Source organism: Buteo buteo, chromosome 4 (genome assembly GCF_964188355.1).
Source record: "Buteo buteo chromosome 4, bButBut1.hap1.1, whole genome shotgun sequence".
In the NCBI taxonomy this organism is placed as follows: domain Eukaryota; kingdom Metazoa; phylum Chordata; class Aves; order Accipitriformes; family Accipitridae; genus Buteo; species Buteo buteo.
Genome location: NC_134174.1, coordinates 2,099,892 through 2,126,110, shown reverse-complemented (window position 1 = coordinate 2,126,110; position 26,219 = coordinate 2,099,892). Strand labels below are relative to the sequence as shown.

Genomic DNA, 26,219 nt, shown 5'->3' with positions numbered 1-26,219 from the left:
ATGGAAGGAGGAAGCCCAGGTGTGATCTTGGCCTGCAGGTGGGCTGTGGATGGGGGGAGGTGTTGGAACGAGTGTCTGGAAGCTGCAGAGCAGCTCTTCACCCTGATATACGTGTCCCACACTGACTTTTCTCACCTAGGGCTGGTATTTCATACCCAGGTGAATCCTTAAATGCAGTGTGATTTCTGAAGGAATCAGGGAGGGGAAAAACAAGAGAGAAAACAACTCATTTTCCTTTCAGAGTCAGAGAATGGTGCCCTTGAATTTGGGATCATTTGTAATCTGGATGTGCTGCAGTCATCCATCAAGGACCATCGCTGGCAACCCAGCAGCAGGAGCCGGGTGGGGTTTCACCCCGAGTGAGCATTTGCAGCTCACTGCTAGAAGGCAGAGCACAGTTTTAACTAAAAATTTTAAAATGTATGTAATAAAAATTAGAAATATTCAATATGTTTAAAAACCGAACACGTACAAGTTCAACATGCATGCACGTGTGCATATATGAATTCATGTCTGCCAGGAAATGTGTTTAGTTTGTGGCAGCCAGATTATGAAACCCTTTTGAATCCTTTTCCTCACCTTTGCAATGTGAATTCAAGGTGTGACTGTTCTGAGCTGGAGCCTTTCTACACCCGCAGCGTCTTTGCGTTTTGTGAATGTTCACATTTACTCACTGAGGGCCTGGGGCTCACTGTGCTTTTTCTTTGCCTCTGCAGAGTCTTCTAGGATTTATTCCTTATATGACCATTTTCCTATTGCTATGTTAATATGCATTCTTTACTGTAGTCATTCTGTGCTGAAGCATTAAACAATATCAGAGCTGGGAAAAAACCCAGAAGAATCACGTGTTAAATTTTTATCTGCAAAAACGTGCTTTGGCTTAGCTGCCCAAAGTGACTACAGAAGCTCAGACTTATTTTTTGATTGCTTAGGCCTTTTTTTTTTTTCCTGCATATATGTGAATTTGGGCGACAAATGCTGAAGATTCAGAGGTGGGGTTTTTTTCTGTCCTTTGTCCCTTTCTGGATCCATATCGTCTCAAGGTATCACTGTCCCCTGCCCCATGGGTCAGCGCTCTGGCCAGCGGTGCAAGGAAGCCAATGCTCTGGAGTAGACTGCTGTGGGATGATGTTGGCACATGCCTTGTCATATCACACGTGCATCTTAGAGGGACTCTTATTCTTTAAGAATAAACTGGTATTTCCCTGGAATTACAAAGAGGAATGGAGATTTCTGTTAGCATTTAAGCTTTTTCTGAATTATTTCTTCCCATGCATTTCGGGCTCAGTCTATCCCAAGAGGTCAAGCAGCAAGGAAATTTTATCCTTAATGGAGAGGATGAGGTGAGAGAGGATAAAATGTCATATTTGGAAAGGCAGGAGGTATGAATTAGCTTGAGTCCAACATCAAGACTCATGTCTGAAGGTAGCAGCTACTTACAAACCTGTTCTGAAGGCAATGAGTTCGGAGCCTGTTAATTTACTGCCTAACTTCTCTTGATTAGATGGGATGGATTGGTGACTGCCAAAGGCAGCGAGGGCCCTGAGCACTGGTGGTCTCCAGGGATGGTGTGTGTCCCAGAGGACCTCAACGCCAGGCAGGACCCCGTGGGGTGACACGTGGCAGTGGACGTGCGAACACATGCAGGTTCCTTTGCCCCAGGTGCAGCACCAGGGATCCGTGAGGCACTTAGGAAAATCAACATTTGGGGGGTTTTTCTTCTGTCTCAATGCGGCAGGTGGTATTTTTGGGGCAGGATTGGGTGAGCTGGTCACAGTGCCGTTCGCAGGAACTGGGGAGCCTTCCCCATATAGACCAGTAAGACCATTAGGACAGGCTTCAGTGCCAGGTGTTGTGACAGACTTGTGCTCTCGAAGGATCTACATTAGCTATCTCAGTACACATTGTATTGCATTTCGGGTGTTATTTTAGTTATGGAAATTCTCAGAACAGTGCATTGTATTTACAAGCTAAATTATCCTTCACTTTGTGTTTGGGGCAGGAGGAAGTGTAGAGGTGTGAATGATGGGGGGGAGAGGAGAAGAGAGGATGGAAGGAGGCACTTTTTGAAAAAACACTGAGATAAGGGTCTCTGCAGGAACATTTCTAGAAGGACATATGTTTTAATAATATTAACACAGAGCTCAGAAACCCAGTCAAAGGTTTTGCTGCCTTCCTGCTACATGAAGGGTCTGCTATGGTCCAGCACAGATCCTGCCCTACGGAGCTGAGGATTAAATGGGAAGGGAAAAGGGGATGCTGCCATGTTGGCATCGCAAGAAGGGTGCTGGGAGCTGAGGGGCGATGGCGTGATCTTGCCAAAGCTCGTAACACAACTCTTGTGAAAGAGTTGGGGGTAAAACCTAGTTTCTTGGGTCTCAGCTCTGCACTTGTCTATTACTTGATTTTCTAGAAGCACAGGAACTCAGCCTTGTTTTCCAAAAGGGACCCGACCTATAATGCAATGTGAGTTTTGAGGTTGCATGTTGGTAACTGGGAGGAACAATCCAACCTTGGAAAAGAGCTAGGCTGGATGAAGTCATCAAGCTCATCTTTTCCCCACGTCTGTAATTTCCACTCTGGAAGTAGTCCATGTTTCCCTGTGAAATCTGCTCAGCCTGAGAAGAGCAGGTAAGGCTCAGAACAGGAGGAGAACTTTTTATTGCCCATTAAAAAGAATAAAACCCCTTCTGGCGACACCACTTCTGCTGCAGTTGTTGCTTCCTAGAGAGAAGTCCCTGCTTCACAGAGGAAGACTTCTGTAGCAATTTGGGGGAAGTTACTAAACCATCCATAGGCAGTAACAAGAGCTTTCAGCCCCCTTTGAGCTGCTCTGTGATGGTGGGCTGGACCTCCAAGGGCAGCAAATGCAAGGCAGTTAATCCTGGATTTAGGAACCTGAAGGTTAGTCACAAAACGGGCTAATAAAGACTTGGGTGCAGGTGATTGCTATCTGCAGTGATCTTCTAGTGATCTTTCCTCCCTGCGTAATTGAGGCAGCAGGTGCTTCCCTCTTTAATCACACCACTAATATTCACATTTAGGCTTAATTGCCTAAGCTTGTTGTTGCCTGAAGAAGGGTGCTGTTAGGGAAAGGTGCTGTTAGGGAAAGGTGCTGTTAGGGAAAGGTGCTGTTAGGGAAAGGTGCTGTTAGGGAAAGGTGCTGTTAGGGAAAGGTGCTGGGGGAGCAAAGCTGAGCTCTCCCCTGTAGCCAATATCCACAAAGAGATGAAGGAATTAGTAGGTTTATAGACTTTAGTGCCAATTGCCTAAGCCAAGATGAGCCTTTGTAGCTGGAGAAAAGCTTCCCTTGCCACTGTAGGCAGATGGGAGCATCATACTCAGACGGCATGTGTTAAAGCCTCTTTTCTCCTGCAGATGAATGACTCTCCAGGCTGTGTGCTGACTGCAGGAACCACGAAGGAGCTTCTTCCCAAGGAAAAGGAAAATGTATGCCCAGATCCTTGCCCTGGCAGTGGCTGTGGTGCAGTGCAAAGCTGTGGCCGTTCATGAAGGTATGTGACAAGTGGGCTACCATTGGGGGTGATACTGAGACACATCAGGGAAAAAAAGACCTTTTCCAAGCAGCTGTTTCTGCTAATGTCATGGATACATACACAGATGGTGTCACAGTGGAGCTGTAGTGCTGATGCCTTTAACTTCTGCATACGGTCCTTTTAGGTTGGGATCATCTGGCTAACAGAGCAGCTCAGCTGGCCCCAAAAGGCAGGCAGGCAGGACCTGACTTGCTGCACTAGGTTTTAGGGGGAATTCAGGGCTCTGCTCAGTGTCCTGCCTCTAATACTGTTCCACCTCAGCTGCTCCAGAGGAAAGTGGGGAGAAAGGGAAAACGTGGCCCCTCCTGATTCCTCTTCTGATCTCCAAGACCTGGTACAAGCCACCACACAGAGGATATGAGATAAAAGACCTCCAGGGAGCCTTGAAGCCTCCTGCTGCTGTTTAGAAAGTCAAGGTGGCCCTGGGGCTCTCCTCCCTGGCTCCCTGTTGCCTGTGCAAGCCCATAAAGAGCTTCTGTGGAGGAAGGGCAGGAGACAAAAGGACCCCAGAGAAGAGCCTCATGGAGTTACAGCATGATCCATGGTGTGTCTCTAGTCTCTGGGTCCTGCAGAAGGGGGAGGCTCCTTGTGAGCATCCTACAGAGCTGATCCAGAGCTCTCAGGACGGCCGTGGGGCTGGGTATGAGGCAGTGGGTCCTCCCTCTTCAAATTGTTCTGCAGCAACAAGCCCCCAGGCTTTGAAGGTGTAAATTCACTTGGACTAAATCCAGTAAATTCAACAAGGAGTTAATGGAGGCTTTGGCATCAGCTACAAAATTAACTTGATTAAGTTCCTGTCCGTCAATTAAGCCAATATACTTGACTATAATGCTATTTAATTCAAAGCTGGGAACAGTGCAATAAATCAACATTTACAGATGTCTCTGGCAAACCTGTGATTGATGAAACGTGGTAATTTTGGAGGTGCATGGAAAATTTCAAATAAAATCATATCCCCCTGTGATTAATATAGCTGTCTGTGTTGGTATTTTCTCAAGAAGGTACCAACCCAAATATGCTTAATATCACATGTTTCCAATGACAGCTTCAGGTACCTGATCCGAGCAGCAAACGCTCTTGGGTTTCATTGCCAAGTTGGGCCACTCAGGAAAGGTGCTGAGCTCCTGGCTCAGCATCTCACAGAATGGGCTCTGGTTGCCCCTTTATAGAGAAAGGGACACCATCCTGCCCTTTTTAATCCCATGGAGCTCTTTCTTGTTGTCTTTCTCCTCATTATCCCTGGATGCAAATGAAGGCAGGAGCATTGTGCAGGGTAAGCAAGGCTCCCAGGGGCCAGGCACGGATGGAGGAGGCTCTCTGGGGATTTGGGATGTGGAGAGGTAGGTAGCAAAGGTCCCTGTGATACCAGTGGCATTTTCAGCATGTTTTCCAGCTCAGGGCCAAAAATGCAGGTCTCCCAGGAAAAGCTGTCTGCACTGCCTTGAGTAGCTCCAAGAGGTGGGTGATTTTGGGAGGGCTGGCAGATTGTCTTCTCCATCTTGTTGAACCTTTGTTGGGATTTTCTCATGGTAATACAGGTTGTGGTTACCCTGGGAAGCTGTTGAATGATTTCCACCAGTTCTGAGGTCGGAGCCAAGGACTGGCATTGCCTTCCCTCCAAGTCCTTCTAGGGGAATGGGGACATCGAGGCCTGAGCTAGGGAAAAGGGGTAGATCCCAAAATAGAAGCAGCAGCTGGGAAAAGAGCTTATGATGATCTGCTGTTAGCAGCTGAGCTGCCTCCAAGACACCCCTGACATCTCAGCTGAGAATCATTTACGGAGGGTTGAGAAAGGAAGGGAGATCTCAACAGAGAGCTCTAGGAAGGAAAATTGAAATAATTGTCTCCCATTTTTGTCAAGGGAAAATGCTTTATATTCCCAGCTGGGTACGAGTAAAACTAAAAAGAGCCAGTCATTATTTTTCTGCTGGAAAAACTGTTAAGTCACGAAGAGCTCAGTGTCAGGAGGTACAAAGAAAGATGAAGAAACCAAAAGCCTTGGGTAACAAAGACCCTTGGACTGCCATCCATCCACAGCCCGCAAATGATCCTCTGTCCTGCTGTGGGGCCAAAGGGGATTGATCAGGGACACAGCAATGAAGGAGAGCACAAAACCTGCGTCTTTCCAAGCCCTTTGAGGAGCCTGCTTATAGAAATGGGGTAAAAAGTCAGGTAAATTGAAGAAGTTGAACTAACACAGGCTTTCCATTTGCAGCAGAAGCATGAGAAACCCGCCTAGCACATCTCCCCAGCAAACTGGAACAAATGCTGCAGCCTGGTTGGGTGCGAGTTGGGTCTCCAGACCTGCAGCTGAAAGTCAAGGCAGTGGCTGGGTAAAGTCCAAAGCACCAGAGACACAAAATGAAAAAAAATGTGGAGAGGTTGAGCCCAGTCCTGGTGAGCAAGATAAAAAAAAGCCTTCCTCCAGCAGTCAGCACAGTCTGCTTTTTAGCAGCCCTACAGTAATAAATCAGCATCTATCTGCAAGGGAGAGAAACACCAAAGAAAATATAAATTTTGAACATTCCTTGTGGAGCCTTCATTAATTTAAGCATCCCTAAAAGTCATCAGATTTCTGTCCATAAAATATATTTATTGGATACCTAAAGAAAATTAAATTAAATTGAGACTGAACATTGTAAAGGGAAATATGCCTTGATGTTTGTTAAACAAATTTCCCTGTACACCTGTCCCTTCCCTGCCAGCTGTCATTGGATACCTCTGGCTTGTACAAAAAAAAAAAAAAGCTCAAATTGTTCATTCTTTGCACAAGATACTTTTCACGCTTGGGGCCACTGGCAGCTTGGGAAGAGGGGAGCCTTCCAGAGCTGAATGCACAGAGCGTCCTGAGCTCTCTCCATGCAAGACTGGAAGAGTTGGTTGTTTTAGGGCTGGCAAAGCATGGGTGGCCACGTGGCCCCGTGTCTGCATGGGTGTCTCACATTGGCTCTGGAGACCCTGATATAAGAAGCCCGGGATGGTTGGTGGGGTGGCAGAGCTGCCGCATTCCCAAATTTGAGTTGTGCGCAGCTCAGGTGTCAATATCTGCCTCTGGGCATACGAAACCCCCAGGCATCCCTTTTGCTTCCAGCATGTCCTACAGACCTGCATGACTTGATGGAGCTGGGTCTCAGTGTTTGTGCTTCAAATGAGAAAATTCCCCTGGGTGAGAACAGCAAGATGGGGATTTAGGAGGAAATTAAAGAGAACAAAGCAGCCTGTTGATTACCCACTGCAGCCATATTCCTTAGCTGCAGTATCTCGGGGCTTCACATGGCTCGGACGGGTTTATCTCCTGGCTGGCTCGTTGCATGGTGTGGGATGAGCCTTCCTGCCCCTCTTCTCCCTCAGCATGCAGGACGGCAGAGGTGGCCGACGTTTTGTTCCTCGTGGGGCAGTCCCAGGGCGCAGGGAAGGAGAGCTCCCAGCTGGTCAAGGACTTCATCGGCAGCATGGCCCGTTCCTTTGAGAATGTGGTGATGGGCAAAGGAGGCATCCGGCTGGCTGTGGCACTCTACGGGGAGAAACCAAGGTGGGTCAATCCATCCTGTAGCACCAGCACCCATGTTTCTACAGCCCTGTGGCTCTAGATGGGCAACCATGTCCCCGTGGTTAAAGACCTCTTGCTGCTCTGCTGAACCATTACAAGAGCAGAGCAAGAGCAACCCCCAGCATTGTCACCAGGGTCTAGAGGTGCTCGTCCATGGGCAACTCTTTCAGGGCAGGGAGGCTGGTATTTAATGCAGCCACAAGAAATTCCCCGCCATCCAATTTTAGACAGTGTTTTATGGTAACGGGGCTCTGGGGCTCATACCCTGGACTCCCTTGACCACTGTGAAGAGGACTCCTTGCCTACATACAAGCCCAGTGTGAGCAGCTAAAAGTCAACATTATTGCTGGTCTTTACTATTATCAGTGCATCCCTTGCTGTAACAGCCGTGTTTTCTTGCTCCTTATTCACCCATAGTCCCCCATTTCTCATTCCCAGGATGAGTATTGAGCTCACGGATTACGTGACCATCGAAGAACTGCTGGTGGCAATTCAGGATCTCTCCCTCAAAGGCGGCAGCTTAAGAACAGGGTCAGCCCTGGCGTTTGCGGCTCATGCCATGTCTCGCCTGGACACGCTGCGAGAGGATGCAGCAAAGGTAAGTGACCTTCCGCGATGACTCCCCTGGTGTCATCCTCAGTAGGGATCAGTCCTCTAACTTCTTCACCTGAAGGCATGAAGGAGCCATTTGCTTTTTATTTATTCCATCTGATTTTTAGCTTGGAATCGAGGTACCACATTTAGGACCTCATTCAGCTTCAGGTCACTTTATTGGTGATAGAAGGAGGCAGGCACCTCCAGATTTTCAAAGGACTGACTGACTTTTGTAAAATGCTCATGTTTCCCCATGGATTGCAGAGGGACCAGCATTCTGGTCATAAATGCCTCCAGATGAGTACCCAAATTTGGGGCAATTCATGCATAAGCTAACTGAGCAGGCTCAGGGCATGATAAGGACAAGGAGACAAGTTGTGACATCGGTGCACGTAGCTGTTGCTAATAGTCTGCACCAATCCACCCTGGTTACAAAGAGTGGCAGCACAGTTAGCATCTTGCTCAAAAAGCAGACATGTTGCAATGTCTTTACTTTTCAGACATCAGTTCTGGGTCATTGGTTTCTTCAGCTCTTTTTTTTTTTTTTTTTTTTTTAAATTATTTTGTTCATAATTTCTAAGGGGTGCTGAGGATGCTAAAGAGAAGCATTCTGGTTTGCTTTGCAGGCTGCATGAAGCAGTTCACACTGCTCTGTTCTGATGGTAGACAGCCTTGAAATCAAGAAGGGGGCAGCTGCGTGGGGAGTAGATACACCCCATGCATTAAGTCTCAAACTTCCACAGCCAGCTTTCACCTCCCATGGGCCTCCCACATTTGCAGCTCGGCACTGCACCTTCTCTTTTGCTCTGAGATCCTGCATGCCAAATGCAGTCTGTGTGATCCAAGCTATCGGTGTGGTGTGATCAACGTGGTCAATGAGACCCATTTTGGGTCACGGAGCTGGGGGGAGAACATGATGATAGGGGAGGGATTTTTTTAACCACCTCAGCTGCCTGCTTAAAGGTATTGCAGCAGGGTTTGTCTTCGTTATATCATCGATGCGCCAGCCATATCTCCTGCTACGTGATCTGACATGGGACTGCCCAAAAAGCTTGAAAGGTCTGGAGTTGCTGAGTTGGCTGTCATTTAAACTAGGCTGTGGCTGAGGGAGTTTCTTACCACCAGATAGTACCATCCGAGTGCCAGTGGCCAAGTGTGTTGTCCAGGGTGCAGCTGAGTCCTCCTTTAAGAGCTCTTCTTGTGGACTTGTAGGGGTGAGTCCTCTCTTTGTGCTGGCATTAATCTCTTTCTGGACTCAGAGTTACTGCCCCAAGCAGAGGTGAGACACAGCTGGGCAGGAGGAGACATGCAGAGAAGATGCTGGCATGAGCAGCAGCATTTATGCTCTGCTTCCTTCCCAGCTCATGCTCACGAGAGCTGATTTCATGTGAGTTACCCCAGAGGTGGGAGTTAGCGAAGGATTTATTTTCAAGCGCCCATCCCTTTGGAGAGACTTCATCCAAGGTCTGACTTGTCAGTGTGAAAATCCTGCAACTGTCTCTGCGACCTCTCACGTTGTGCTCTTTCGTTCTCTGGCTCTTTACACCAATTCTTGTAGGTAGTTGTTTTGATCACGGATGGGAAATCCGGTGACTCAGTTGAAGACGGAGCCCGGGTCCTGCAGGATGGGGGGGTGACGCTGTTTGCTGTAGGTACGTATGGACACGCTAAGTTACATGGAGCATTACCGCTAAATACTGCGCGTGCACCAAGACACAGTCTATGTGCTGGGGAATATTCCCAATGCGCAACACTCCCCTCCTCTAAAAACTGCACCCATCCCCAGGCTTAGCCACTAGCAACTACTGCAAGTACAGGAAAATCACATCTGTGCTGTGCTTGGGTATTTTTTGTTGCTGTCGATAGCTGATTTATTCAGTGGAAACCTGCGGTTTTGCATCTGTCAAAACTACTTGTGAATTCAGGACGAGTTCAATAAATAGTTCCATAAAAGTCAAAATGTTTTGATGTGACATTTTCAAAAATGAAATGTTTTCACTTTTGAAGCTTTCTCTTAATGGGGTTCAGAGACTGACTTCAGCTACGTTAAAAATGTCCATCAGAATAATTCCACGGGCAAGGAAAAGTTTCAGCACCTCTGTGCCCCCAAGAGCTAAATACAGCCATTTATTACAAGTCAAATCCTTCCCTTCACCAAACATTTCACGGGAGAAGGGGATGATGGTGGTGGTGTTTCGTTACAGAGAGCAACCAAGCTGATTTGGACAAATGTGAGGTGAAAATTAGGGAGGGTTGGTTTGTTGGGGGGGGGGGGGGGGTCCCTCCCTTTTTTTAATTCAACCACAGGAAAACCCTACAAAGCCTCCCAAAGTCCCATTGCCTGCTCATCCATCAGAAGGGCAGAAATGTCTCTGTATCCAATGGGAAGGATAAGGCCAGATCCTACCCTGCTTATTTTCACTCTCCACCCCAAAAGACCTTTCCACCTCTCAGCCCATTAGCAGCCGAATCCCCTGTGTCAATCTCTAACATGCCTCTTGAGAAAACCTTGACCTCTTTTTCTTGATGGCTTCATCTGCTTCACCACTGCCCATCCAGCTCGAGTCCCCATGCCTTGTTTCATCCTTCATCATGGGTGGCATGACTGCAAAGCTGGTGTAAAACTCAAAGGCCAGCACATTGCTCCCGCTTGCTCTTGACAGCCTTTGCCAATACCTGGCCCACCCCAGGGATGGCGTTTGATGTCCTCCTTTCCTCTTCTTTCCTTCTTCTAGGGATTAAGGACGCTGACAAGAATGAACTGAACAAAATAGCTTCAGAGCCCGCTGCAGAGCATGTGCTTTACATTGAAGATTTCCACTTGCTCCACAACTTGGCCCCCAAACTCTCTCGAAGGCTCTGTTTCACTGCCTCAGAGCCACCACGACCCGTCAAACAGACTGTGCAAGGTGCGTCAGGGCTCTCGCTTTATCCTGCTTTCCACCTGCTCGAACCAGCTCCTTCCCAGTCCCTGGATGTGCCAGCCTCACCATGGAGGTGGACCTCCCACATCCCCTCTGTTCATCACGAGGGAGTTTTAGGGGTTGGATGACCCTAGAGGAGCAGCCAGCTCATGGAGCATCTGTTGCTTGGGGGCAGTGGTCCTGTGCATTTTGCCTGTGTCTGCATCTCCATGGTTTGTCTGGTGGTACCGGGTCCCGAAAGTCTTGCTGCTGGTTCAAACAAAAGGAGCAGCAATGGGCTGTGGCAGCATTTCTGCCCCTTGGGGGCTTTCGTGATGGACCTCTCATGGTGAACACCAGCAGCACAGCTCAGGGTCTTAGGAGGAACTTCATTCCTTGCAGAAGGTGCTCAGAGCAGCTAAAGAGATTTCCAAAGACATCTAGATCTCTCCACAAACAGATACTGATGTTGCAGCAAATCCAGAGGTGGGGCAATGAACTCCTGCCCTGCTCTTGGCACACAAACTCATGAGGAGATGAGTTAAGAGCTTGGGGGAACTTCATCCCAGTCATTAGGGGGTCCTTTTTTGGTTTCTCTGTGGTTCTGCAGCACTTCAGGGCTTCCTGTGATATTTCATGGAGAGTTCAAGCTTTCTGGCCGAATACTCTCTGGTGGCAGTAAGGAGAAGGGCAGGAAGGAGCTGATGCCCTATGCATTAAGCAGGTGTTCACAGGGAAAATTTAGCCAGAACCAGTTTGGTTTTCCTTCTTGTGCTGTCAAGCAATTTGCCAAAGCAAAACCTGCTTGTGTGGCTCTGGCCTGGAAACAGATCCCAGTGGCTCCCGCGCTCTCGGTCTGAGTGCCATCTATGCCCAAGGCTTTCTCTGCATTGAATATGTTGACCCCATCAATGAACAGCCTGCACACATCCAGCACCGGTGCCATCACGTCCAAACCGAAGGCTTTTCCTTTCTCTTTTTGCAGCTGAGAAGATCATCGGCCCCCGGGATTTGTATGTCAGCGAGCACAGCCACAGCTCGCTGCGACTCACGTGGATGCCAGCTACAGGGAGGGTGACAGGGTACCGTGTCCATCTGCATCCCTTGCTGCCTTCAGGGCAGCTGATTTCGGAGGACCAGCGGCAGGTAGAGTTGCGTTCCCGTTTTGCAGAGTCCCACTTGCAGCTCCCGGTGTTTGGGGTTCGTCCTCCGCTGAGGCTGCTGATGGCACAGCCTGGTTAGGAGATGGCACCATGTCCCTCAGCCATCCCGGTCGCAGCCCAGTGCATTGGCATAAAATCCTGAAGCTTGAACTGAAGGTCTATAGATAGACCACTGGATCTGCAGGTGTGTTGATTGCTCATGCTAATTTTGTCATTGCTGTTGTGGTGAGATGGAGTTTCTGGGAGTGATGGTGGGGAAGGCAGGGTGGAAGAAGGAGATGGCATGAACTGGCACAAACTCCATTGGGATTGCTAGGAACAGGTCAATGGGAAGCACTCCTTTCTCTCCTTACCTCTGTGATCCTCTCCAATAAACACATGCAGCTTCCCCAGCAGCATCCCGTGTTTCTCTTGCTGCCAAGATTGTTCTTCTTGGTACGATCTCCGTGTGTTTTGGGTTTGGATTTGCCAAGTCCTTGTGTGAGGGATGCTGCCGTGTGTGCCAGCTCGCTTCGGTTCAGCTTGGTCACTGCACAAAGTTTGAGAGCAAGTTTGAAGGATAGAAGACGTGTGCCTGAAAGCTTTGATTTCTAATAATAGAACTAAGCTATGAAAGCATAAATTATTAAGGTTAAGATTATTAATTATATTAATTATTAAGATTGTATTTAACAAGAATGATCATCCTTGGCTGCTTCAGAATCTCATAAGAACCTAGTGAAAACAGAAGCTATGTCTCCACCTCTCTTGCCCTCAGGTTACTTTGAAATCTCCCTCTACAAGCTTAAAAGCAACTTTCTTTGTCAAAGATGGTTGCTTTTCCTCCATTTTCTTCAAGGGGATTGGGGACCACCCTCACCCTTATGCACGCTTTTGTCTTCATGGAGTTTTTTCTGGTCTATCCCATGAAACCCACCCTTGGCACTGTCCTGTGTCAGTGCTATGTCCAGTGTGAACCTGGATATCAATTGAGGATCGCAATGTTCTGAGTTAGTGCGTTTTAAGAGGCTCCTGCTCATGCAAGTCACTTTGCATCAGATGTGAAGCCTCGAGCTCCTAACCTGTTGCTAACATGGGGGTCTTCTACTGTCACAGAGGTGTAACAATGTCCTTTGTCCTCTGTGCGACAGATTGTGGTGGATGGTGACAAAAGCACCGTGCTGGTGACTGATCTGAAGCCCAACACTAAGTATGTCTTCACGGTGAGGGCCGTCTATGCAGATGTCCTTGGAGAGTCAGCAGCTGTCAAGGGAAAAACAAGTGAGTGTCTCCCCTGCGGTCATCCCCATGTGTTCCTCGTCTGTGTGGGCACAGGAAAAAACCCACCTCAAAACCGTACGTGTGAGGAGTGAGAGATAGATGGGTAGGAGGAACATCTCTGCAAATGTCCGTGGTGTGGGGTGCAGGGTTGTGAGTGGATGCAGAGTAACTGCTGTGGTTAACCCACTTGAAAGCAGAGGATGCAGCCTGCTGGATAGATCACATCATCTCATTTAATAACCAGCAAGATTTAACGAATCCAGGCTGGGATTCAGTTAATGTAACACTCCTGTACCTGGGATGAGAAAGCTTTTGGAGCCCATGGGTTGAGAAACACGGACATGAGTTTTACGGAGAGATGTATATTCTAAACACCTTGTTTCAGAAGTGGGTGGTCCAAAAGATTTGTGTTGGCACTATGCATGCACTTCGGGCTTCATTTCACTCAAGGTGAACACCAAGGTGGTATGATCATGGCCTTTAGGAAATGCCCCAAGTAGTGATTTCTGGTTCCATGCAATGATCTAGGCTTCCTCTGGATTGCGATCTGCCATGCCGAATTCCTTTGCTGTCACATGGCTGGCTGTAATGGCAAGGTTCTTGGAAACAAAGGAGCAAATTCACTCTTGACCAAATGCTGGAGTGCAAGACACTGGGTCAGATGTGATGGATGGAGCAGGTTTTGTCCCAGAAGTCTCTGCACTTCTTTAAAGAGGTTTCAAGAGTTTAAGGTGTGCACTAATTCTGCTTCCCTCCCTGTCTTACATGAAGCGCCAAGTCTGCTTTGCCCAAGGGCTTTTGAAATGAATTATTCCTTTCTTCCTTGTCTTTTGTTTCTTCCCCACCCCCTGCAATATCTTAAATTGTTTGTCTTCTTGAGGGAAGATCTCCGACAGGATGAATAAATAAAGCACCTCAATGAGGTTGATTCATATATACTTGCCAGGAATAAGATGGAATGTCTTTATAGGTGGAAATAAAGTCATTTGATCTCTTTTCTTATTATCCCCAACATGAAGCCAGAGGCAGAAGCTATAAATCTGTCTGCCATGGCTGGCTGGATCAAAATGGGCTCCTCTTTGTAAGAGTTGCATCCATAGGCGCAAGTAGCGTTTGATTCATGTGTCGTTGCTCAGTCTGCATGAAACCACTGCAGAGTTTTCTCTGCTCAGGAGGAAATGCTTTGTGGGTAGATATTTCACAGTTCCCAATGCCATTCAAAGAGGAAGCCCACAAGCACTCTGCCTTGGGGGGGTTTCAGCTCACTTTTCAAGCAGACATGGGTTTGGTAGAGGAGGGGCGGTTGCCTTTGAGGATTCAGCTGAGAGAATAGGGAGAACTGGTGCTGCTCACCTGTGTCTCTTTGTCCTTGAAGACAAAAGATTTTCCAAGGGTCTTTGCCATGGCGCTTTATTACAGCACCGTCACATCAATTTCTGCAATATTTTTGTACCCCAAAGCACCTGTGCCTCCAGTCACTAATTTCCGTGTGGTAGAAGAAGGACCTTTTAGCTTGAAGGTGGCTTGGACACCTCCACTGGGCAAACTGAAGGGCTACAAGGTCTACATCCCCAGAGGTGAGTTCAGATTTTATTAATTGTTCTTGGAGCTTGCTTTAAAAGGAGCAGTGACCCAAGGACAGGAAAGGTGCCATTTTGTCAAAGGAACAATGCACCACAGTAATGGCATTACTCTGAAAGGAGGCCAGGTTAGCCTCTTCCAGACAGTGTGGTTCCTCCAGGGCAGAGGAGGAGAGTCCTTTGAAGGACTTTCTTTTGAAGAGCAAGATGGGGATGATGCTGTGGATGCCTTTTACTCATTTGCACTGTCACGTCCAGACCTACCTTGGATGTTTTTCATACTCAAGTGCCTGCTTTGGTGTGGATGTGGGGTGAGTTCGAGCTTTCAGTATGTTTCACGCTCACCTCTGTGTGCTCTGGAGGGCTGGGACAGCATGGATGTGTCAAGCCTTAGCTACAGACATAACTCTCAGCAATATCACATGGGTTGGGGGACTTCAACCATGCACTTGAACCAGCTGCTATGCATGCTCTTCACCATGTTGTGAAGACATCACCATGGGATGTAGACAGGCAGTGGGAAGGCATCACCATCGCTCTTCTCCTTGATTTTGCAGCCAACAGACCAGGAATGACCTACGAGCAGGTTCTGGGGGGTGATGTCTCTTCCCATGTGCTGGATAACTTGCAGAAGGACAGAGAATACAACATCAGCATCTACGCAGTGTACCCCCAGGGGCCAAGCCAGCCTGTGGCTGCTGTGGGGAGAACATGTAAGAGGTTTGACTCTGTGGCTGGTCCCTTCTTGCCCTGGGTGCTGTGTTCATATTCTTCGCTGTTGGTAAGCACCTCGCAGTTGGTGGGTGCTGCAGCAACATGGCCATCAAAGGGACAGCGTTCAACAGGTCCTTCCTAACTCCAACCTTGAGCCATGCTCTTCCCCCATGACACACATGGACACCCTCGAACACCATCATGCTGCTCGGGAGGAAGGGTGGGAGATCTGCCAGAGCCTCGCTTGCCCTCCTGTTTTGCACCCACACTGCATAAGGCAAGCAAGGCTGGTGCATTAGAGGCATTGGTCCTGGAAAGCAATGGTCACAGATTTGGTGGTTCTCACCACTGCTTTTATGAGATGCCTTCAGCCTGTCTGGCATGGCAGGAGCCCTTGGAAATCTCTCTCCTTCTGACAGATGGGCTGGAAGAACAGTGGTGCAGGGAGGGCAGCCAGCAAAGTCCTCCCTGGCAAGCGGGTGCTCTATAAGTTTTATTCCCTGTCCCCCTTCCAGTGAAGCTCCTGCCTGTGAAAAGCATCTTGCTGCAGAACGAAACCACCGACACGGTCCAGGCAAGGTGGAGCCCCGTCCGGGGAGCAACGGGGTACAGGCTGACCTGGACATCAGCAGGTAGAGACTCAGGAATGGGGTGCATGCATCAGTGAGCAGGGAGATGCAGAGAGAGGAGCTGTGAGGTCCCCAGATGCTGGGTGCACCGACACCTTCTGTGTCCAGCCATGCAACAAGAAGCTGGAGGGAACCAGGTTTTTGGGGGTCTGTCTCAGTAGTGGTTCTCTGTACATGGGGGTAAATCAGCAGCTTGCAACAGAGAGCCATACCGTGGGCCGTGATGGTAAACTCTGCCATGGATGCAAAAATATCTGCTCTGGCTCTGCATAAAGCAGGCTGACGGCTATCCAGCCTTGTTAACCTGGTCTTAGTGCTGGATTTACTGGACTTGAGGAGCTCTGGAAAGGGTTACTAGCTGGAGAGAAGCTGGTGAAGTACTCCGTGCAGAGCTGTATCCACAGCCCCTGAGCATCTGGGGTTACCCCCTTTTTGGGGTGACAGGCACTACCACGTTACAGGCTGGAAGTGCCTGTGCTTGTTGCTTTTCTCTCTGCAGTGCCAAGACCTGGCTTCATCTCCCAGCATCCCATAATGCATCCTCATTCTCAGACAAATTTTGGTGTTTGAAGACAGATCTGCATTTGCAGCTGGAGCCTCTCCCCTGCCCTGAACCCAAACATATTTTCATGCTGGTGTGGGGGAGCAGAAGTTAGAAATTCAGGTTTGATGGTGTAATTTGGCCTTGGGAGATGGATGTTTCTGCAGTTCAAAGATGAGATGGGATGTCAGGACACCTGGGCTTCATCACAGGCTTTGAATAAATAGCACACTCTCCTCTGGCTCAGCTCCCCTGGTTGTGAAATAAGGAGACATCTCCCACCGGGGGAGGTGTGTGTGTTAGTTGGAGAGCCACTCCAAAGGTCATCAGAAGAGAAAAATCTTTACAGGGAAGATATAAAACTGCTTTTATTGCTTTCTAATGAATGTCTCTCCGGGAAAAAAATCATGGTACACCCCAAAACTCAGCTGTTTACCCAGTCCTTGCTCAATACCCCAGCTAGAAATGGAGCACACCCGTGCCCAGCCTGCCACATCTTTGGAATGGGGACACCCCTTCTTGAGGGGCCAGGGCGGGACATCCTCAGATGAAGCGGCAAGGGCACATCACCTCCACTCCGGATTTGCTCTTTCCCAGCAGCAATTTCACCTGGTACCGGTTCACCCCAAATCTCTAGGGGTGGCGAAATCCCAAGGAGCAGCCCACCCTCGCTGCGGGGTCCTCTTCCCACGCTCCATCCCATCCCCGGGCCATGCATTATGGATGCGGTGGCATTGGGATCCCGACACCTTCTGTCCTTCCCTATGCAGCTGTCCCAAGCACTGGAGGGGTCTGACTTTTCTTCTCTGACTTCTAGGGCGGAGAATAGATAAACATAAACGAAGGGCTGATGTGGAAAGTCCGTGGCGTGGGGTGGGAAAAGGGGGATGGGGTTCAGGGTGCTGGTGGAGCAGAAGATGGGGACATGGCACCCTCCAGTGACCAAACTGCAAATGGCAGCTTCTCTCCCAAAACCCCAACGTACTGCTGCCTGCACCTCTCTGCCCCTCTGAAATGGGGCGTAATCCCCAGGGATTAGGTTTTAACTCTTCTCCTGCCGTGCCGAGAGGTTTAGCTGAGCAGTTTCTAGTCCACAGCAAGGATACAGGAATGAGAAAATATCTTTTGTGGCATCAGTTGGCTCCAGTGTCCTGCAGGGAAGGCAAGATGATTCCAGCACCAAGTCACCCAGGGCTGGGCAGAGTGCGGACCCTCTTAGGGGACTGCTCGCAGACATACGTGGCCATTTGTGTGTTGTTACCTGATTTAATTTCTTTGGCCTGCAAAGCCCTGAGTTGCCTTGATCTATTGGTGATCACTGAGGAATGCCTGAGCGGCTGTGGTTTATTTCTACCTGCGTATACATTAACCCCTCAACCAAGGTTTGTGCTTGGTTGCACTAAGCCCTACCCCTACCATCTTCTGCTCGAGGACCTTGCCAGCACACGTGCAAGCCAGGAGGATGAAATGCCGTTCAATCTGATGCACTGTGTAGTTCTCAAGTGGTTGTTTGCGGGATTGCCCGCCGCCCTCCCGGGCAAGGAGACCCAAGGAGGGTGGTCCTCCTTGGCCTGACCCGAGGGAGCCAGACATCATTTCCCTTTGCAGAGGGCAGCGTCCAGGATGTGAACCTCAGCAACACCTACAGCTACTACATGATCCAGGGGCTGCAGCCTGGCACAGAGTACACCGTCACCATCAACCCTATCTTCGGGGATGTGGAGGGGCCGGTGGTGCGCGGAAAAGCAACGACGGGTGAGTCCCCTGCGGCAGGGGTGGGAGCCAGCCCAAGCAGACACGGATGGGGGTCAGGCTGTGCTGGCGTCATTTGTAGTCCCCCCCCCCGCCTGTCATCTGGTGCAGAAAGCAGTCTGGGTCATTACAGTTTTGGGGAGTCACTTTTAGAAGGTTTTGGGAACTTGATGCAACCGGGCAACTCTGCTCTCTTGCAGTGGCATCGAGCACCGTCCAGATGCTGAAAGTGAGTGAGATATCCATCAACAGCGCTCTGGTCTCCTGGGACTCGGTTGCTGGGGCCACCGGGTACCGAGTGGCTTGGGGTCCTACACCAGGTAAGATCCTGCTCTCCTCCAGCCTGCATCACCTCCACGTCCTTCTGTAGGAGATAAGGCACTGGGAACCTCAGGGATGGTGGTGCAGGGGCAGGTCCAGCTCATTAACTGCTCTGAGCAGCCTCTCCCACAACTCCAGGGTATGAACCAAAACCAGAAATTATTCCTGGATCTGACCCGCAATGCCAGCAGGCAGGGTCCCTGCAGCAACCACGTTCAGCCTGACCCCAGCCCAACACATAGAGCAAGAATCCTACACACGCCACCGTGCCTGGTCCTCAGGGAAGATGGGGGGGGGCAGGTCACCTAGCACAGGGGCTTTGCAACTCCCTGCAGATGCTCCACAGAGCACATGCCCACCTTACTGTGGGCCCTGGATGTGAGAGCTAGTTTGGTTCCTTCGGTTCCTCTCACCTGGTTTGGATACTTTAGTCATTCAAATTCCCAAATAAATAACCATAGAAAACTCTCTCTTGCCCCAGTGCACACATGGGCATCCTATAACAGAGGTTCAGTTGGGTCGGAGATGGACTGGGGGGGAAAACATGGTGTCTTTGAGTATGCAACAGAGCTGCTTTCCAGATTCTTCAGTGTTTATCCTCTTCTATTTTATTTTCTGTCTTCCGAAGAGTTCTTTGGCAAAGACCGACCTCGCCAGCTGGCCCTCAACAAGTCGATCACAGCCTACCAGCTCCGCAACCTGGCCCATGACACCGAGTACGTGATTTCCCTCTATGTGCTCTTTGGCTCGGTGGAGGGACCAGGGATCACGACCTCAGCCAGGACATGTGAGTACAGGCAGGACGTTCAAGTGGCTACCACAGCACACAACCCTTGCGTATCTGGTTCAACCTCGTGTATCCCTACAAAGGCCTTACACTGTACCTCTTGCACCCCACTCCCATCATCTTCCTCTCGTGTCAGGGGCACTGTGGTGGTGGTGGTCCTCTGCCCTGCCAACCTGCTGCGCCTGGTGGGTCAGACCGTGAATCCCAAAGGCTCTAGGTTTTCTGCCTGGGAGTCTTCAGGTGCAAACCGGAGTCAATGTGTGCTGCAGTGGATCTATTCGTGTGCTGTAGGCTTGGGCACAGCTTCAGATATGAACTGCCCAAACTGCTCACTGAGCTTCCAGGCATCCCGAAATCCAGACCAATGGCCAAAGTCTTCAATATTGTCAAAGAGGCCAGCTGGAAAAGAGATGAGACCTGGGTAAATTCTGCTGTAGGGAGCCATAGGGAGAGGAACATCCTAATGTGGTCCTTTCTGCCTGGTGACAAGGGCTGTCCCCTGCCTCAAAGAAGGGGACACTCCAAAGAGCTGTGCTGGAAGAACAGGTTGCCTGGACAAGAGGCAGCAGATGCAAATTTTTCATGTAAAATAGGGAAAGATGATGGTCTAGTTGATGGCCAGAGCTTGTCCCTCCATGTCAAAATTCTGGGTTGCTGCATCTTGCGGGAGGGAAGGCAGCAATGCTGAGCGTGATGATCTGAACGCAGAGGCGAGATTTGCACAGTACCAGGTGTATCCCTGGAGAGGTTTAAAAGTGGCAGAAGGTGACTAGCCACCCTGGAATACAGTATGGAGATATTGGGCTGACCCTTGTGAAGAGCACGGGCAAACACTGATGTTCAGCACCTGTGGGAGCTCTGGGTGGATGTTTCACCCTGCAGGCAGTGTGGGGGCACTGGGATCTGGATCTCATGACTCCCTGGATCCCTGTACTGCCTGTCCTGGACTTGCAGAGGTGCTCCCACCTGGATCTAGAGCAGAATATGCTCCTTGGCGCTAAGGGAGGTAGGGTGTACAAGCACAGCCCAGTCCTCAAGCAGTACAAACTGGCATCTCTCCAGGCGAGGATGATGAGACACTGAGGATAAGCAAAGATACTGCTTTTAACCCTTTTATATAATTTTGGCCTCATTATACTGCCAATGAGGAGCCCTGTTGGACAGTAGTCAGGGCACTGTCTAAAGCTGTCCTCACCTTGCAGCTCCTCTTGGCTACGTCTCCAATTTCAAGGTGATGTCCTACACCAGCACAAGCCTGTCTATGGCATGGAGTGCCACAGCAGCTGCCACCAAATTCAAAGTCACCTGGAGCCCTGTGGGAGCAGGCAAAGGTGAGCAGAGACAAGGTGGACATGCTCATTCCTGGCACAGACTCATGTCTGTGGCCACAGCCATGGGAAGCACCTTTCCAAACTCCTGATCTACTGCCTGGGGTAGGAAAGAGATCTCACTATTGAGAAACATGGTCCTCAACCTGCACCCATTGGTGATGGATCCTTCTCTCTTTGTATTCGTGCTCTTCTATTTATGAAGATAATCCCCAAAGCTCTGAAACAATAGTACAGCAAGGAATGGCTGTTTCCTTTGAAGGAGATGCCACCAGCCTCACTGGTGAGCTACAGGCTCTGAAGTATCCTTTTCTTACAGAAAAACAAGTTGCCAAGACTCAGTACCTGGGCAGTAGAGTGTTGGCTTACCGGATCGACCACTTGCTGCCCAACACTCTGTATAAAGTCAGCGTTCGGGCTGTCTTCAGCAAGACTGAGGGGCCAGAGGTGACTCTGACTCACCGCACAGGTATGTCCTGGTAGAACAACCCTCTTTGTGTTGGGATGCAAAGGCTGGATTCATGGTCTTGTGCATTGTATGTTGATGGTGGAGTGACATGAGCAGCCTTCATGGCTGGTAGCAGTAATCCATGGCTGTTCCCATGGCTAGGAGTGGACACGTCCTTCTGGCATGTTAAACAGGTTTGGCATAGGTAGGCAACCTGATGCTGCGTAACTTGAGCTGTTACTTCAGACATCTTATCCTGGTTCATTTTTGCAGCATCTTTCGCAGACTCCAACCCCATCCAGACCATCCAAGATCTGAGGATTACTGACACTGGAGTGAATAGTTTGAAGCTGTCTTGGAGGAGGCTTCCTGGCGTAACTCACTATAAGATATCCTGGGTGCCATTTAATGGTAAGCAACCTGGTCTCTTAGTCAGGTGCGGTATGAGGACAGAGCACAAGGAACCCCAGAAAACAGGAACTTAGCTCAGGTCATTGCTTTTCCCACAGACGATCGGGGTAGATGGGGCCTGGAATGTCTACAGGGGCAGGTTGAAGCCCTGTAACTGAGCCAGGTTTTAGTCTCTAACAAAGATATCCATTGGATATAGCCATAGTTGGGATCTGGGAAGTCAAAGAAGTGGTTCCCTTCCAGCAGCCCATGTGAACAGATCTCTCACCTGCCCATGCCTCAGTTTCCCCATATGCAAAATGGGCTCATAACACTCCTCCCTGGCCAGTTCCCATAAGATCTGTGTGACAAACTTTCTGTAACAATGATTGTTAATAGCAATTACCTTGCCTTTTCTATGTACAGAGTGGTTTTTTTTTTAATGTCTCCTCTTAGGTGGCGTGGAAACCTCCCAGCTGGTTGCAGCAGAGACAGTCTCCTTCACGATCCCCAGACTGAAGGAGAGCACCACGTACACCATCTGCGTGTCTGCAATGATCAGGGACCGGGAGGGAAGCCCCACGCTCCTCACAGCCAAAACCTGTGAGTACAGGACTGCTGGAGGGGGACAAGAGCATCTCCACATTAGTGCTGGGGGCTGTCCCTTCCTAGGGGCTGTGATGGGAGGTGAGGGTGGAAGAAGAGCAATATTGCCTGGTAGACACCTTATTAGTTCTCAGGTCCCACCAGCCAGCATGCCAGAAAAGATACATTGGTCCTTTCTTATTACTGAGAAATTTTGGGACTTTGCCTGTCTTCCCCTGCCAATAATCACCGTGAGATGCTATTTTGTGACACATTATCTTGGAATTACCTCTTTAGTTACAATACCATGACCATTTCCAGTAGATTGTCCTGGTTTCGGCTGGGATAGAGTTAATTTTCTTTCTAGCAGCTGGTATAGTGCTGTTTTGGGTTCAGTATGAGAAGAATGTTGATAACACACTGATGTTTTCAGTTGTTGCTAAGTAGTGTTTAACCTAAGTCAAGGATTTTTCAGCTTCTGATGCCCAGCCAGCAAGAAGGCTGGAGGGGCACAAGAAGTTGGGAGGGGACACAGCCAGGGCAGCTGACCCAAACTGGCCAAAGGGGTATTCCACACCATGTGACGTCATGCCCAGTATATAAACTGGGGGGAGTTGGGCAGGGAGAGATAACTGCTCGGGAGCTAACGGGGCGTCAGTCGGTGAGTGGTGAGCAATTGCATTGTGCATTACTTGTTTTCTATAGTCTAATCTTTTTTTTATTATTATTATTTTATTTATTATTACTATCGTTATTAGTTTCTTCCTTACTGTCCTGTTAAACTGTTCTTATCTCAACCCACAAGTTTTACTTTTTTTTCCGATTCTCTCCCCCATCCCACTGTGGGGCGGGGGGGGAGTGATAGAGCAGCTGCGTGGTGCTTAGTTGCTGGCTGGGGTTAAACCATGACATAGATAAAAGCACACATTACTCATGACACTGTGGCATCATGCAACTTGATTGATGCTGCAGAATAGGCAGATTTGGAGATCAAATGGTGGAGAAAGTCAGGGGTGTGGAGCCAGCGCTGTGGTTTGCAGGAGCACTAGCATCTGGCACAAGTGAGCAGGCAAAACCTTTATTGCCCATCCCAACAGCTCAAATTTCACAGTTTAAAGAAACAGCCAGCAGTCCAAGCTGAAGATCTGCCAACAGTTATTTGCTGAAACTCCACCAAATCCCACCAGCTGAGGATCTGATCTGATTCAGCTTTCTGGAAAACCCCTAAAGTGCTGTAGGGACTCCTTCCTCCCACCAGAAACATGGTATTTTAGGAGTCAGAAGCTCTCTGAAGCTGTTTGCAGGCTAAGATGTGTTTCCTGGCTCACGCATCTTTGCACCCTGGGGTAGATATCATCTGAGAGATTCACCAGCAAATGGCGCTGTGGACAAGCATAGCAGAGATGTGCTTCGTGCTCATCATTTCTAGCTGGACTTTTTGCCTTTCATTTCGGTGGGGCCAGGATTTACGCCTCCCAAAGGACGCATCAGCTTCCTTTCAGCTCAGTCAAGCTTTCGGTGGTAGCTTCTACCCACCCTAAGCTTTGTTTCTTTTTTTTCCAACAGTGGATTTACCCAAAGTGACTGAGTTCACAGTGCAGGAGGCTGCGGACACCAGTGTTTTGCTGACTTGGGTGGCTGTTCCTGGAGCATCCACGTACCTATTAACATGGCGCTTGCCCTCAGGTAATGTTTTTTTGTGTTGGGGGGAGGAAGGATGGCTTGTAATTTGGTCCCCTCCTGTGTGAGCTGCCCTGTCACCCAAGGGGATTTGAGGATGGAGCATGGATGTATCTGGCTTGCCCTGTGGTCTGTTTGATTCAGTACCTGGTCTTAGAGCCAGCTGAAGCTGCAGAAGGTGCAGGTGGCAGGTATTAAACGGGAAATTTCTTTCTACCGCCAGCCTTAATTGGCTGCTGTTTCCTTCAAGCGTCACAACTTGTGTCTCCAAGAGCTGCCCAGTTTGACCTGGGGTAAATTATGTTGTCACTGTTGGCACCAACACTGTTCCTTCTTTTGAACTCATCTGGACCCTGTTTAGCAGAAGAACAGAGGGTTGACCCTGAGGGCTTCCACACGTCATGTCTCTTCACCTCAGCTTCTTCATTTGGGTGAAAAAGAGGGGGAAAAATGGAAGCTGGCCCACTGAGGAGGCTCACAAGATGACCCATTTGGCCATTGCAAAATCCTTGGCGGAAGAATAAGGAGATGTGAAAATTGCTTAGGAGAAAGCCTGCTGGTTGGCATTATCCATGTCTCTTCCTCTAGAGTCACTACCCGTCCATCAGGGATAGTTGCGGTGAACCAAAAAAAGGTTGCTTTTGGTCATCCATACAACCTTAATTCTTATCTGTTTAAAAGATTTGTTATTTGGTGAAGAGCTTTTAAAACTTTCTTAATCATTGCTCAGAATTTCTAGTGTATATTTCTTTTTCCAATTGATTTGGCCTTACAGGGTTTGCCCTTTTAAAGCACCAGCTATATTATTTTTTTCCTGGAGTGGGCTTAAACCTCTTTGAATAGAGCAAGTTTCCTGTCATTGTTGCTTCAGCCACTAACTTTTTGCTAGGGATCAGTTCATCTTCACAAGTCAATAAAGAAAACGAATCTGACACAATTCCCCTGTGCTCCCTGCAGTGCTTTTTGAGTTACCAGGTCATCAGCTTTAATTTTTTTTAACTCCAAGGACATTTTGGTATTGGCAGCTTAAGACTTGCAGCATATGTCACTCAGGATGAAGTCTCCTGTGGTAACATCATTTTTTTGCTCTACATATTATGGATAAGTGATTAGGGAACTGAACATTCAGTTCTCCAGGGTGATTTAAGTGATCTAATGCAACTGTTCCCCTCCTGTGCCATGCTGTTAAAATATCGATCTGTAAGTATTCAAAAATCATTGGTTTCAGAGTTGTCAGAGGCCCAGAAATGGATAATACCATGTCTGACAGTCCCCCTGTGCCCTCACTCGATCGATCCTTCTGAAATAGGTTTATAACTATTGATTTAACATTCCAATCAGATGAATCTTGTCACCACGCTTCAATGGTACCAACGAGATCAAATTTATGCTCATAAGTGAGTAATTCCAATTTCTCTTGTTTAATTATCCAGGCTGCCAGCATCACTGTATAAAGGCAATTAAGAATTTTGCCTTTTTTTTTTTTTTTTTGTCTCTTGGTGCCTTGATTAATTTTCTTCTCCACAACTTGATTTTTTTTCGAAATGAGTACTCATTCATTACCCAATTCCCTTGCCCCCCTTTTAAGCTCATTTAATGCCCTCCTCCCTGCTGGCCAACTCTAGCCAGCCTGCCCTATAAAAGATGGGGTCCCCTTCCATGCAGCTTGAGGTCGTCCCAGCTGTAGACCTCCTCTGTCCCGTGTTACACAAAACCAAACCCATGTATGTCAACAGGGCTCCATCCAGAGCCAGCCTTCCTCCCCCATGTGACAGAAAGGAGCTCAGAGAAGTTCAGCTGGATGTTGACCTCCTCTGTCTTCTCTCTACCATCTCTTGGCTGTTCTTGGAGCACCAAAGTCATGGTTTTCTTATCCACCTAATCAACAGAAGCTTGTTTACTCTTGCATTTGCACCTTGAACCTCACAGTCTCTTGTCCCTTACATTCTCTTGTCCCAGCTTCATTCCTGGTAGAAAATTGACCCCAGCAAAGACCATCTTCCTTCTCCAAAGGTTGCAGGTGTCTTCCTGCACGTGCTTGCCAGTCTCGTGCTGGGCATCCCTCCCCAGGTATGATCCAGGTACCTCCTACCTCAGTCCGCCAGCAAAGTCGTCTTTGTTCGGGGTACCCTGAGACCAGGGTGGGTGGTGGACTGCCAGAGATCTGTGCTTCAGCAGAGCCGTCAGCTTGTGTTTCCTACAGAGAATCTCTTCAGACAAGGTAGCAGAGCATCTAAAACAATTATTGTTGTTTTGACTTGCCCACCCAAAGGGAGGGGAGAAGAGTTTGAGTGAAACTGCAAGAGGGATTTTTTTTATTTATTTATTTTTTAAAGGAGCAAAACCTCCTTTCCAAAACCTTTTGGGGGTAATTGAGAACATTTGATGAAAATGAAACACATTACATCAATTTAATTTCTTTCTGTAGAAACTGAGC

The 26,219-nt window shown here is 48.8% G+C and overlaps 1 protein-coding gene across 1 annotated transcript in view; it reads left to right on the top strand.

Moving 5' to 3' along the window:
• The first annotated feature begins 3,448 nt into the window (after positions 1–3,448).
• The window catches only part of LOC142030522 (uncharacterized), a 107,729-nt gene continuing 84,958 nt past the window's right edge, over positions 3,449–26,219 (top strand). Inside the window, exons 1-18 of the mRNA XM_075026765.1 lie at positions 3,449–3,515; positions 6,909–7,089; positions 7,546–7,705; positions 9,260–9,353; positions 10,437–10,610; positions 11,590–11,750; positions 12,898–13,027; positions 14,488–14,604; positions 15,165–15,320; positions 15,837–15,953; positions 18,100–18,246; positions 18,444–18,563; positions 19,193–19,351; positions 20,554–20,682; positions 20,999–21,148; positions 21,401–21,538; positions 21,974–22,120; positions 23,669–23,788. Of these exons, the coding sequence (XP_074882866.1) occupies positions 3,449–3,515; positions 6,909–7,089; positions 7,546–7,705; positions 9,260–9,353; positions 10,437–10,610; positions 11,590–11,750; positions 12,898–13,027; positions 14,488–14,604; positions 15,165–15,320; positions 15,837–15,953; positions 18,100–18,246; positions 18,444–18,563; positions 19,193–19,351; positions 20,554–20,682; positions 20,999–21,148; positions 21,401–21,538; positions 21,974–22,120; positions 23,669–23,788 (2,467 nt within the window). The remainder of the gene's footprint in view (positions 3,516–6,908; positions 7,090–7,545; positions 7,706–9,259; positions 9,354–10,436; positions 10,611–11,589; positions 11,751–12,897; positions 13,028–14,487; positions 14,605–15,164; positions 15,321–15,836; positions 15,954–18,099; positions 18,247–18,443; positions 18,564–19,192; positions 19,352–20,553; positions 20,683–20,998; positions 21,149–21,400; positions 21,539–21,973; positions 22,121–23,668; positions 23,789–26,219) is intronic.